This window comes from Podarcis muralis, chromosome 1, assembly GCF_964188315.1.
Source record: "Podarcis muralis chromosome 1, rPodMur119.hap1.1, whole genome shotgun sequence".
Classification (NCBI taxonomy): Eukaryota; Metazoa; Chordata; class Lepidosauria; order Squamata; family Lacertidae; genus Podarcis; species Podarcis muralis.
Genome location: NC_135655.1, coordinates 29,511,488 through 29,525,165, shown reverse-complemented (window position 1 = coordinate 29,525,165; position 13,678 = coordinate 29,511,488). Strand labels below are relative to the sequence as shown.

The 13,678-nt window shown below is 41.0% G+C and overlaps 1 protein-coding gene across 2 annotated transcripts; it reads right to left on the bottom strand.

Moving 5' to 3' along the window:
• Window positions 1–940: 940 nt before the first annotated feature.
• Window positions 941–13,673, bottom strand: ALKBH1 (alkB homolog 1, histone H2A dioxygenase). Of its 2 annotated transcripts, XM_028718529.2 has the most exons (6): window positions 13,542–13,673; window positions 8,553–8,661; window positions 8,127–8,289; window positions 4,495–4,585; window positions 3,527–3,720; window positions 941–1,774 (listed from the first exon to the last, which is right to left on the bottom strand). In XM_028718529.2, exons 1-6 carry the CDS (start codon window positions 13,671–13,673, stop codon window positions 1,351–1,353), a joined length of 1,113 nt encoding a protein of 370 aa, XP_028574362.2. In that variant the 3' UTR covers window positions 941–1,350. The 2 variants fall into 2 exon arrangements, with proteins under 2 accessions (XP_028574362.2, XP_077781432.1); XM_077925306.1 differs by lacking the exons at window positions 3,527–3,720; window positions 4,495–4,585; window positions 13,542–13,673 and adding an exon at window positions 13,268–13,535.
• Window positions 13,674–13,678: the final 5 nt, after the last annotated feature.

The window sequence follows — 13,678 nt, the reverse complement described above, 5'->3', positions numbered from 1 at the left end:
AAGGAGGAGGGGAGGAGGAAAGAGAGAGAAACAGCCTTCCAAGACAGATAGGGATCTTTAATTTAAAACAGAGTAAGCTTATTCATGGGAAAAGTGCGACAAAACACCCCTGGGACAGAGCGCTGCACTCTGGCAATTAAAATTGCATTAAAAACCAGATAGGGAAGTCGGAATCCTAAAACAGATGGGCACTGAAGACTGTGTTGTCCTTATTTGTTTCAATATATTTACCTTTTGGGCAATAGAGATAGTCGCTGATTAATTTTCTTTCTGGGCGCTTCATCTACAACTTCATTGTTCCTGTTTGTAAAGTCATTCTCTTCTGCTTGCTCCTGAAGGAGGCAGACTGCAAAGATTGCATTATGCAGGCAGCCAAACGGCCTGACGCTGATGGAACAGGGCAGTTTTAGTATTCAGAGACAAGGGGAAGAAAAGGACATATTGAATAGAAAAATCACTACACAGTCCCTAATTATTTTCCTCCGAGAAAGGGAGGTTGTTTTAAATAAAAGCCTCATCCCACCCTCAAAATGAACCCTTGGTATCAGTCAGTAGGTAATAAGCACATTGCAAGGCATACAGCAGGTCTCTCTAGACAACACAGCAGGACTTCAGGCTAGCAGTATGAATGGATGTACACTGTGCTGCAAGCAAAGTGTCTTTGAATGGCCATTTCAGTATGAAACAAAGTTAAAATTTGGTTTATTATTTATCTGTAACATTCCCTCCTCTGGGTTCCCCTTATGGCCTCCCGCCTAGGCAGGAAACAGACCCATACCTGCTTATTTTAGGCATGACCTAGGGTTGCAAAAATCTGAAACTTAACAGCTGCTCCTTTGGCTGGTGCCTCCCTCCAGTCCTAATATCTTACAGTAGCAGCAGCAGCAATAATAATAATAATAATAATAAATAATAATAATAATAATAATAATAATAATAATAATAATAATAATAATTTATTTATTTATACATACATACATACATACATACATACATACCCCGCCCATCTGGCTGGGTTTCTCCAGCCACTCTGGGCAGCTTCCAACAAAAAAATTAAATTATAATAAAACATCAGATATTAAAAACTTCCCTAAACAGGGCTGCCTTCAGATGTCTTCTAAAAGATGTCACTTGTAACAGTGAGTAACAAGACAGCTGTAAGTCAGGGAATATATATTATATTCAGATGGTGTTAACCAAAGCACTGGAGTGACATTCTTTAGTTGTGTGACCTTGGGAGATAACACAACACAAATAGTCTTTTGGTCCGAGCCATGTACTTTGCCCACAAAGTTCAAAACATTTTGTTACACATCCACTTCGTATGTTGCTGCTCCATATGGCCAGGTTTCAGCTGCCCGAATCAGACTTGTGCTTTTTTATTTCACTGTGCTCCTCATGACAAGAGCCTACGGAGGAAGCATCCAGGTCTCTCCCTGTCCTGGCTTCAATTGGGAAGCTCTGACCTTCAGCAAGCACTTGCCTGACAGTCATGTTGACACGGGATGCTTGCAGATACTTGGCACAGACTTGCCAGTCCTCCTGAGAGCAGGGCTCCATAACAGAGTCTTCAGGAAGGTCAGCAGGGAGAGGCAGTTCCAGGCAAGAAGGCAAAGGCTTCCCCTCCAGGTTGGGCAGAATCCTGGGGACTGCGTGGTACAGCAGGCGGCTGAAGCCGGACATGATCATCATGTCCCCGCTGTGCATGAACATGGCCACAGGGGCTTCATCTCGTTTCAGCCCCCCTAACAAGAATATGGATGACTGTCCAAAACTAAACAGAGGAAAAAGAGGGAAGGCAGTTAGTAAAACTGTAGCTATGGGAAGATTTTACCAGCTATTCTCTTCTCAATAGGCAAGGTGGAAGTTCCACTGCAACTTGGCACACATAAAGACCACACGTGTTGTGCTATATTCATTCTTTTGATGTTATAATTTACATAATACATATGCACTTTCCAAAGTGTTATCTCATTCAACTCTAAAGCAAACAAACAGCTCCCCACACCCTTCCTCTTATGGTACTTTTAACACGTTTATTAGGGAAAGAGCTGTAGCTCAGTGGCAGAACATCTGCTTTACATTCAGAAGGTCCCAGGTTTGATCCCTGGCATTTCCAGGTTGGTCTGGGAGACACCCCTGCCTGAAATCCTGGATAGCCGCTGCCAGTCAGCGCACAATTCTGACCTAGATGGACCTGACTTAATAAATAATAATAATAATAATGTCGCTAATTATACCCCACCCATCTGGCTTTGTTTCCCCAGCTGCTCTGGGCGGCTTACAGCATACAGTGGTACCTCGGGTTACATACGCTTCAGGTTACATACGCTTCAGGTTACAGACTCTGCTAATCCAGAAATAGTGCTTCAGGTTAAGAACTTTGCTTCAGAATGAGAACAGAAATCGCGCGGCGGCAGCAGGAGGCCCCATTAGCTAAAGTGGTGCTTCAGGTTAAGAACAGTTTCAGGTTAAGTACAGACCTCCGGAACGAATTAAGTACTTAACCTGAGGTACCACTGTATATTGAAACATAATAAAACATCAAACATTAAAGGCTTCCCAATACAGGGCAGCCTTCAGATGTCTTCTAAAAGTCATATAGTTCTTTATCTCCTTGACATCTGAAGGGAGGGTGTTTCACAGGGATGGGGCAACTTCCAAAACATATTAGCACCTGAGGCAAATTGCAAAATGGTGTCCTACTCCCTATCATTGAAGAAGGGTTAGTGAAGATCTACATCAGAAACAAGGGTGGGGGGAGACTAAAGATCTACATTGGGATCTGCTGCCGCTGTGGATCCTGCCACCCGAGGCGGTGGCCTCACCTTGTCTCATGGGTGAGCTTGCCCTGTTCTTATATAATGGTCAAAGTTATTCGCAGGGCCAAACCACACAGGACACCTGACAGCACGTAGCTTGTCCCAGGTGTTATTATTTTCTTTTACAAAACCCAGCCATGAAGGCTTGGTGGGGTGTTTCTCAACTATCTCCCAAGTGGTGATTTTTCTGCTAAAATTCCCTCTCCATTCTAACCCCAATAATAGAAATTATATATTGGCACTTTCCCCAATGTAAACAGTAAAGAAAAAGAAGCATTAAGAAGTACTCCTTCCCTGCTTCTTCCACAGAATAGGTCTTCTATTTTGGGTTGTAGCCTTCACTTGCAGTCTGACCTCAGTTTACAGAGAAGAAACTCAGGAACAGTGCGGAATGTTGGGATGGACAAAGGTGAATTGACAGGCTAGCCTACAGGGCTGTTATTGGGGGGCGGGATATGGAATCAATGTTTATAAATGAAATAAACAATGGCTCCCATAGACTTCAGCAATCCTACTATTCTGGATCAGTAGTCGGTTGCTGCCCATGATCTTGATCTGCCCTATTTCCCTACACTTCATACTTCCAGAGGCAGGAAGTTTGCGCTTGCCACATGAAACCTGTCATTTGTACCCTTTAATCAAGATGCATTAGCTAGAAGATGAAAGGTGTACGCTGCCTTCTACAAAATGTTTGGGTAGCCTACCAGAATGATAGAAGCGGTTGAGAATAGTCCAATTCGGACTCATCCACGTGAATTCCCAGAGATGAATCAAAGTGATAGTAGTTGAGGATTCCTGCTTCCGCTTGGAAACGTGGAAAACCACAAGCTTTAGCCACTTGCTCCGAGAGGAAAGCCAAGTCAGATGGAAAAGGCGTATAGTGGTTGGCTGAATATTTCTGGTGAAGGAGCAAAAGAACAACAACAAATACGCAAACAGAATTGCAGAGGAACAAAGCCATCCTATGAACACATCCAGTCGTGACTTAAAGTGAGTTTTAGGTCAATGCCTGGCTGTGTTGGAGCCCACTATCTCCTTTCCAAAGCTGAGGTGGGGAGCAGATTAGGCAGCTTCCCCTACTGGAGTTCCAAGTGTAACATCCATTCAAAATGGGCTTTAGAGCCTCAACTGTCACTTCCTCTGCTATTGCCAACAAGAAGCTCAGTTAGTGCTAGCGGTTGCAACAGTGATTTTGTAGTTCAGACCCAGGAACAAAAATCAAGACACTCAGTATATCAGACATGACGATTAATATTTTTCACACAGGGGTGACATAGTCCAGAATCTTTCCCACAAATTCCTAAATACAAACTTCCCTGAACTAGAAACCTCAATATGGTTTGCTAAATGTTTCTGATGAGAAGACTGGGAATAGGTGGATTTCTTATTAAGGCCAGACAATAAGCAGATAAGGCTGCAGGCTCATTTGGTTAAGCATGTCTGCAGCATGCTGATAGACAATTCTTTCTCACTCTACCTCAAGTTTTCAATCTGATTAGAATGTTTTGGCTTCCAATATCTTTAAGAAGCCATGGTGTCCTTTAGCAGAAAGCTTGCACAGTGACTTTATGCTTACATTTTCTAATCACTGCAAAAATAAAATCAACAAATATTTGCTATCATATTATCTTCCTGTTATACATTGCCAAGAGGCTCTGTTGTCCTTGAATACCTTTGTATTCCAGTTATAATGGTAACCCAAAGTCACCCAGCGAAGCTTTTCCAGTAACGTTTTTGAGGCCCGTTTGCTGGAACTTTTGTTTCTGGAAAGATACAAAAGAAAATTACCAAAAAAAATAAAAAATCAATTTCAATTATGAATCTCTGCAAGAGTTTCATACAGAAAGCCAAGTTTCTGATGCAGCTTAATACAATCCTTAACTTTAAAAAAGCCTGCCCATAAAGCTTGATTCTCATTATTACTTGTACAAATGTGAGTGAGTTTTGACCTGTGCTACATTTTCAACAATAGGTTCAATGATAAAAATATAAAGCGAAAAAAATGGGCTGTGAGCTGAAGGGTCGATTAAGGCAATTCACAGAAAGTATTTTGGAAAAATGAAATGGAACTATGGAAGGGTGAAGTAAAACTGGATAAGATGAGTATTTCCAAGACTGGGAAAGATGTCAATTTGTGTAAGAGGCTTAATGGAAAGCTGAGCTGGTCTGACTGGAGGAATTAAAGTTCCATCTTGAAATATCTTTGAATCTAAAGTAAATGAAACCCATTCCATTTTTCTCTGGCAACAATATGGCAGATTGCCTATCAGAATTCATGTAGGATTGCATGTGATAATGATAAAAAGATCATGTTTCCCAATCCACAGATAATTGCATGTTCCTGTAACTTGTCATTTCAAATCAATGAAATACTAAGACACGCAACTTGGGGGCCTCTGTTCAGAGCATTTTGATAAATGATAGTGCCAAGTGGCTCAAATTCTTTATTATGATTTATCACTTGTGAAGAACCTAAAATTTTCTAAGCAGTGTACAGATATATTTTTAAAGGGTAGTAGCTGCTGGCAGGCTTAATACCCATAGATACAATACAAAAGGAAAACAAGATGGGGTGGGTAGAAAAAAGCACACAAATTCAGGCCACCAATTCTTGAAGTTACATAATCTCAATAGCAGTATCTGATCTGGAAAGCTGGGCCTCCCTATCTTTAAGTGCACAGGAAGAAATCCAACTTGCACCCACTACTACTATCCTTTTTTAACAGAATAGATTATCCCATTTCCTTCCTTAATCTCACCGGGGGGGGGGGGAATCCAGTTACTTTTGTGCAGTAACTTTTAGCACTGCCTGTGACACTGAGATCCACAAGCAGCCCCAAGCTTCCAAGACACAGACAAATTGCACTGAATTTGGCACTTGCAAATTAATTTTCTAAGTGCCTAGAGAAACTATGTTGTAGTTGACCGAGAGACACAAAGTTCATGACATATTTTTAGTAAGCTGCTCAGGTCTTCATATTTTCACGTAGCTTCACAAGCAATTGCTGTCGTGCCTAATATGATATTCCATGCTGCTGAGAACAAAGCAGCAGGGAGAACTGCAGGTCAGGATTAAAGAGCACTGGAAGAGCTGGGTGAGTGGGAGGAGAAACAGCAAGTGAGTTTGGAGATCTGGTTGAAGAACACTGACACATCTTGGCAGGGTGCCCCTAATTAAGATGGCAGACAGTGCTGCACAGCAGAATTGAGATGCATCTGCAAAACTTTGAAAACTACAGAAGCTCCAGAGTAGCAAAGAAATGGCTGTAGGTCACAGAGCTATGCGTGGAAAGGTGCAAGGAAGCCTCCAGGTCTCCCGAGTCCACCTACATTGAGTTTTGTGTTGTTGTTGTTTTTGTGTGTGTATGCAATTCAATTTGGTATATTCAAGCTTATAATGCTTTCTTTCTTTTTTCTTTCCCTCTGTATTTTTTTGGGAAGCTGCCCACCATGGCTGGGGCAACCCAGCTGGTTGGGCAGGGTTTAAGAAATATATTATTGTTGTTATTACTATTGTTATTATGGCATCACTGTCTTCGGTCACTATGAAATTAGCTCTAAAACGAAAGAGAATGGATATTAAAAGTTTGTCAGTGGGATCTGCTTGCAACTACCAGATCAAGGCAGACACCCAACATCTTTGACCATGGAAAGAGGTCTACACCATATTACCCTAAAAGCAGAAATACACATTCTTCCAAATATTTATTTTATTGGGGTATTTCTAAACCACCAACTCGTTATAAGTCAATTCAGAAATCAAAATCAGAGAACACGCCCAAAAGCCCACATTTGGGCAATAAAAACACTTTTAAAATAACAACCGAAAAGAAGAGCAAATCACCTGACTTTACCATTTAAGACTTCCCAGGGCAATTACACAGTCACTGTTGAAATCCTTTATCCTGGTGCTGGAGGAAAGTTTTACAGAGGTAAAACTTCAGCATTTAAATTTCATTGCTGGGTCAAATAGAACCGGCAGCCTTTACAAATAACTGGCTCCATGTGCAGATAATGACAAGTTTTAATTACATTACTCTGCAAGTGCATTTCAGCCTCATTTAATCCTTTGGCCCCTTTGCTTGACTGGATGCCCAACTGTAATGTCAAAAACTCAGGTCAAACAACTACAAATAAGGTTAATTCACTGCCATGCTGCAAAAATTGTATCTCCAAAACTGCTTGAGCAGCGCAGCTTCCTCTACTGCTCACAGAATAATCAAAGACAAAAAAATCCTCAGAGAAAGAAGTTGAGGTAGAAGAAATCCTCGAGGGAAAAGGGGAGAAAGCCTTTCACTTTCTTGGCTAAGTCCAAACTTTCAACTGCTTATATGATTTTTCTTACCACTCTCCCCATCACTATAAGTAGCTAAAGGTAAAAGGTAAAGGACCCCTGGATTGTTAAGCCCAGTCAAAGGCGACTATGGGGTGTGGCGCTCATCTTGCTTTTCAGGCCGAGGGAGCCGGCATTTGTCCCCTGCTCTGACTTACAGCAGGAATTGTTCTAAAGTTGTCTGGTAATAGGGAAGCATATTATTATTATTATTATTATTATTATTATTATTATTATTTATTTCCTTATACAACCCTAATTTTGACACAGTCACATGTAACAGGGTGAATGAACAGCACAGAGCAGCACAGAGGGCCTCTACGTTCATGAATCCAGCACTGAGAATAGTTAGCAACCAAGACAAAGCTGTCTCTTGAAATTAGTACACTATGGATAAACATCAATGGGTTATTTTCCGTGTATTTTTTTTAAAAAAAATTGTAAATACCTAGTTTGTTTCAAAGAACAAGTTGGTTACTGTTAAATAATCTGAATAGAAATACGTTAGCTCCTTGGTTATTCTTAAATAGAACGAAAGACAATACCAGACACTTAAAACACAGTTAAGAGACTTTATTACTTATAAACATATTTATATATAACTATTCATAAAAAAATCGGAGCAGTTAAAACAATACAAAATACAATAAAAGAATAAAAAAGTTGAAATCAGAAATTATTGTGGATATGCTCTCAACTGGCTGAATAACCCTGACAGAATACAACCTTTCAGCAGGCATTTGAAAGCTGAAACAGCAGGTGCCTGCAGTATCTACTGGCAGAGTATTCCACAATACTAGGCTGATGACACTAAAGGCTTGAATTCATAATGTTGTTGAATGAGCCAACTCTGGGAATGACCAATGGCACTCATACAGATGGGGTCGGTGATTATTGAACTGGGATATAAAGGAGATATGTAAATGACCTTTTATCAAATTGCCTTATCATTATTTGGAACCAGGACATACCGCAACTGATGCTGACTCTTCCCCCACAGATCAGTGGTTTCTGTAGAAGACATGTGCATATCCAAATTGCACACATTAGGCTTCTGGGTGTATGTCTTCAGGCACTGCTTCACCCAGTGACGCTGGCAGCCCGGAAGGAAGGGATCTGGGATAAATATAAACCCTAGACAAAAATGAAGGTGGATGGGGAAGAGATTGTTAGGGCCTGTATACATGTGAGCACTGAAAAGAACACTGAGAAACAGCAGGAACACAGAGCGTACAAGTTTACAACCTATGTCCTTCAGAAACAATACAGGTTGCTAGAAACTGTTCGCCCAACTAAATTTGGATCATATAAAATTTATATCATAAATAATGAGAGAAGCAAACACCACATCAAAAAAGTCCTCCCCTGCCCCTCGCTTGTCATACAAACACACTCACCTGGATAGTTTTTGAGGCCATAGGCTTTCCATTGATTAACTGGACGCAGTCCTGCTCTGTAAGCATCGTGATCACTTACTGAGGAAAAACTCAGGGGAGAGCTGACAATCTGGTGGCGGAAAATTGAATATGAGACACCTGAAACGTGACCCACAGAACCTGGCTGAATTTTATTAGCGAGTAGGAGTTGTGCCCATCACCAACCCTACTCTGCCCCTTGAAAGGAACTGAGTCTTGACTGTGATGTCAATACGTTTCAGAGAGGCTAAGTTCATCTACAAAAATAAGCCCCAAACTTCCTCCTTAGCTCAGAGTTGAGGGTACCTTGTCCCTTACTAAGCTGCCTGACGGATCTCTCCAGGGCCTTTTCCCAACAAGAGCAGAGAAACCAGCTAGATCTTGTGCTGAGTTTGGACATGCTCAGAAAACACCTTGGTATTTCTCAAAGTCAGCCTTCAAAAAGAGCAGCTGAGGGGAGGAAGAACCTTGCCAGTTTAAATATTCTGTGGAGAAGGCAAGTTTATACTAAAAGTTCACTAAAATATTTTGATTACCAGCAGAGTTCATTGGATACTGTTACCTTTAAATTCAATGGGTTATCAAAGTAAGTCAATGGGGACAATGAAGCAAAAATTAATAGTGTTTTTCTGAAATAAGTGGGCCTGATGTTAGTTGTACTGGGGCTGTTTGCTGGATTGTGCCTACTACCTTTTAGAGTCAGTTACTATAGCTTTAAAATGGAAATAATAGTAAACCCAGGAAATTGAACTTACACTCAAATTTTCCCATTGATGCATACCTATCGCACTGATTCGCGATGCTTCCTGAAATCTACCAGGTTGTAAAATACCTGAGTCAGAGGCATGTGCTATATTTAGAATTTCAGCTCTTCAAAGCAATATAGTATTTGTTTTCATTACAGGGGAACTGTCAGATAGACAATAAAGCAGCAGTTGCTTCTCTGGACCTATGATGGTTTTTGTGGCACATTTTATTTCTTGATTCAGTAGGTTGTGAAACCTGAAGTCACAGCGTTCTGACAAACAGCTCACTTTTCTGTCTGCACCATAATCCCAACATTATGTACGATTATGGCTATTAACACAAGGATTGCTAGTGCTAGAAAGCCACAACATTTTATAGCCTGTGGCAGAGTAGAATCCCAAATTCAATTGGGATAATGCATTAGTTTCCAACTCTGGTGGATATGTGATTTTAATTGAAATTACAAACGATGCTGAAGAAATAAGAGGGTAATCATAATTATGCAATCTTGAGGTCTGAAGAGCTTCTTTCTGTGACAGAAATTCTCCTTGGGAGGGCTGTAATTATACAGCACTCATTACAGTATTAACTGAGGACCAGTAAACCTGTCTAAGCACTGGTGCTAGTCGGAAATTGTTAATACCTAGTAGTCACTTTTAATATGTTATTCTTAATGAAATAAAAAGGGATCTTTTGTTACTGAAGACAGTGTTAATCCTCTGTCACCCTGAAAATGTCACCTTTATTGTTAATTTTCTCTTCAGTAGTTAATTTCCTGCAACAGTCAGAAGATAATGGGATGAGGTGGGTAAGAAGCAATAGGAAAGACAGAATCTTCCTTTCTGCAACATGTCTGATAATAATGCAAAGAGGCTTTAAAAAAAAGACAGGGAAGAGACAGAACACACAGTGGAGAACTGCATAACACAGTGAGCACACCTATGCAGTTTCCTTACAAGGGTACACTGAACTTTTGTGACATGTCACCAGTGTTTAAAGCCCATTGATTAAAAAAAATCAAGCACAGAGAAGAACAAATGTAATTTGTATATTTGCCACAGACAAGGATGATGATAATCAGAGGCACTGTGGATGTACCAAACAAGTGAGTGGGCCATGATACAGGTCTCTCCTTTCAGCTTTAAAGAACAATCGAAGGGATAAGAAATCTACATTAAAAACATTCAACAGCAGTATTCCAAAATTAGGACAATTGTCTATGCATTCTTATACAGTCTATTAGGGTGCCCTCCAAATATTTGCAAAAGCAAATTCAATAACAGGAGACATTAACAGAGAACAACAATCACAACATCTAGGCTTCTGGCAACCGAGTCTGCTCTAGGACACCAAGAGGATGATGCAGAGCAATGAGTTCCAAAGAAATTTTTGTCTATATCAGAGGTTGTCAACCTGGTCCCTACCGAGTGGCGTTTCAGGATTCTAGGTGGGCAGCAGGGGGTTCTACAGCACAAGCTGAATCCTCCTTCCATTGAGCACTGGTGGGCGGTCAGAAAATTTCACCATCAAGAAAGATGCATTAGTGGGCGGTAGGTATAAAAAGGTTGACTACCCCTGGTCTATATAAAGAGTTTTTAGTAAGTTTCGTGTTGTTTTCAATAAGCACTGTAAAAATCTAGCATTAAAAAAAGAGTTAATCATTTCAGATTCCTCTTTTTATGCAGTTTCATACAATTTATATCATATTCTCCTTAATCACTTTTATCAAACTTTAACTCCATTGCCCTGATCCAATGAGGGAAATCCCTGTGAAAAAGCAAGCTTCCATTCATAGACCAGCTGATATGGATGTAGAAATGGTTTTGGATGTGCACTCTATTCGCAGGGTAATGCTCATCTGGGCACCACTAAATTTGGCTGAGTCTTTTAGTGTGCACATAAATTTGCATATTCATCTAGATTATCACTACTTCTCCAGTCATGTGTATAGACTGCCAATTATTTTTCAAGACAATGGCTAAGGCACTGTGACCAGTAAAAAGATTACCCTGTTATTTATTTCATAAAATGTACATGCCACTTGATTGTTAAAAAACCACAAAGCGGCCCCTTAAGTACCAAGAAAGTGATTGTAACTTTAGTTTTCAGAGAGAATAACCTAAGCTCAGATAAGATGCATAGTAAAATTGCCTTGAGGCTCATACAAGACAAATCACATATTTAAACAAATAAATAGTCTTTAAAGGATTTAGACTTAAGAACCCAAAGCAGAACTAGCTAAAGGGAGAGATATTCAGAGAAAAAACAGAATGCCCTCCCCACCCCACTAGTTTTCTACCTAATTGCAGCAACAGTCATATAAAAAGAATCTCGACATCGTACTGTATGTAACATATAGTTTTGACCCAGATGATTAACAAGTAGAAAAATGTTCAGACATGGATATGACTTCATTTATTATGTGGTGCCATAGTGGTAGAACATTTGTTACACATCTTCAGGCTGCTTCTCAAATGAGGCGTTCACAAAGTAAAGGAAGGATTGAACTTTGATTAATAAGAATACACACAGAGGTTTGAACCAGCAAGACTCTGGGAAGGGTGCGTATAATAATCTCTCTCTGTCTACCTCCAGCCCCTGGCCCAGGTCGTTTTATTCACAAAAGAACTTTTACACAGTGTTTGTAAGAACCAATCAGAAACCTGAAACTGTTCTTAACCTGAGTCACTATTTTAGCTAATGGGGCCTCCCACTGCTGCCGCGCCGCCACTGCACAATTTCTGTTCTCATCCTAAAGCAAAGTTCTTAACCCGATGTACTATTTCTGGATTAGCAGAGTCTGTAACCTGAAGCGTCTGTAACCTGAAGCGTCTGTAACCTGAGGTACCACTGTACTTCTGACTGTAACCATTTCCCTTCAGTGGAAAAGATTAGAATGCTGGTGACAGATCAGTAAACTGTAGCAGCTGCAAGATGCTAATCTTTTGAAAATGCCATGAATATCAATAAATGTATCTTTGCTTGTGCAGCAAAAAAAAAAGATATCCTAAAGACAACCAGCCTACACTTAGGCCCAGGCTATCCAAAGAACTATTTTCTCTCAAATGAACCTGGCTGGGCTCCAAGATTTTCATGAGATGCCCTTCTTTCAATTCTGCCACCCTCACAGGCATGTTTGGTGGGGACATGGGGGAGGCCTTCTTGGTGACTGTTCCCAGGCTGGAACTCCCTTACTAGAGAGGCTAGACTGGCTCCCTCATTATCCTTCTGCCAAGAAGTGAAGACTGTAATCTTCTGGTGGGTTTGGGGGAGCTAACTGTTCTTAAGGAAAGGGCTTTTAGTAGTGCTGCACTGTTTTTTTCTTTACTAGATTTGTTTTCATATGATTCTAATTCTCTTATAGTTAAAGCAAACATGGATAAAAAACAGAAAGCTAAAAGCATATGAAAGATAATAGTTGAAAAGTAATTGAACTATTATCTTTTATATGCTTTTATCCACGTTTGCTTCAATTTTTATGACCTACTTTTCTGGGAGAAAAGCTGGGACATAAACGAACAAACAAATCATCAGTATTTGTAAACTATTATAATAAAAGAACTTCATTTCTCTAGCTGCCCACAACCGTTCATGAGGATTCAGTTTACCACTCTCCTTCACCCCTTTCACCAACAATCCCAAAAGCACACACCAATCAGAAACGCATGGTCATTTTGTGGAAAAGCCACACTTCGGTAATACTGCGCACTGCCTTGAAGACTAAACGTTCCAGATTTAACCGCTGGCATCTCTCTTATGGCTGGTTAAAAGGCTAACAGTCTAGATTTTTCATATATGTTAATTCATGCGCCTTATACAAAAAAAAGCAGAATCCTGTATTACTTCAGACTGCACGTGTGTGAATTATATTTTTGGGGCTGCTTGCATGCAGCGATATGCTGTACTAGTCTCTTTTAAAAATTAAAATTAAAATTCGACACTCTCCCTACCTGAGGAATTCCACACCTGAGCGCACATGTTGTGGGTGGCTGGCCTAACCCCCCCCCCCCAATAACTTCAGTTCTGCCACAAGAGGAGCCTTCCCACCTCCATCCATCTATCCGACATTCCTGCTCAGCTGCAAATACAGAGGCAAAATCTGTTCGGGGGGTGGAGGAGAGAAGGGGGGGCGGCGGCACGTGCAAGAACCCGGAAGGGGCAGCTGTCACCATAGAGACAAGAGCGTGCGTTGGCGGTGTGGTAGGGCACTACCGTCCGGTTTACCTGCCGCGCCGCTGGCTTCGAGAAATCAATGGCCCCAGAAGGGTCCGAGCCCTCCCACCGCCGGTAGAAGCGAAAGAGCCGGCGGAAGGCGTCCTCGCCACCCTCCCGCGCGGAGACGGCGCCCGCCGCCATCTTAG

What these genes read in the sequence shown, in the direction of transcription:
- ALKBH1 (XM_028718529.2), bottom strand. Translation starts at nt 13,673, where the DNA reads ATGGCGGCGGGCGCCGTCTCCGCGCGGGAGGGTGGCGAGGACGCCTTC. An exon ending in CGAAGCCAGCGGCGCGGCAG is followed by an intron (nt 8,662 to 13,541) that starts GTAAACCGGACG and finishes TTCCGCCACCAG; the next exon opens with ATTGTCAGCTCTCCCCTGAG. An exon ending in AAGAGTCAGCATCAGTTGCG is followed by an intron (nt 4,586 to 8,126) that starts GTATGTCCTGGT and finishes GTATCTTTCCAG; the next exon opens with AAACAAAAGTTCCAGCAAAC.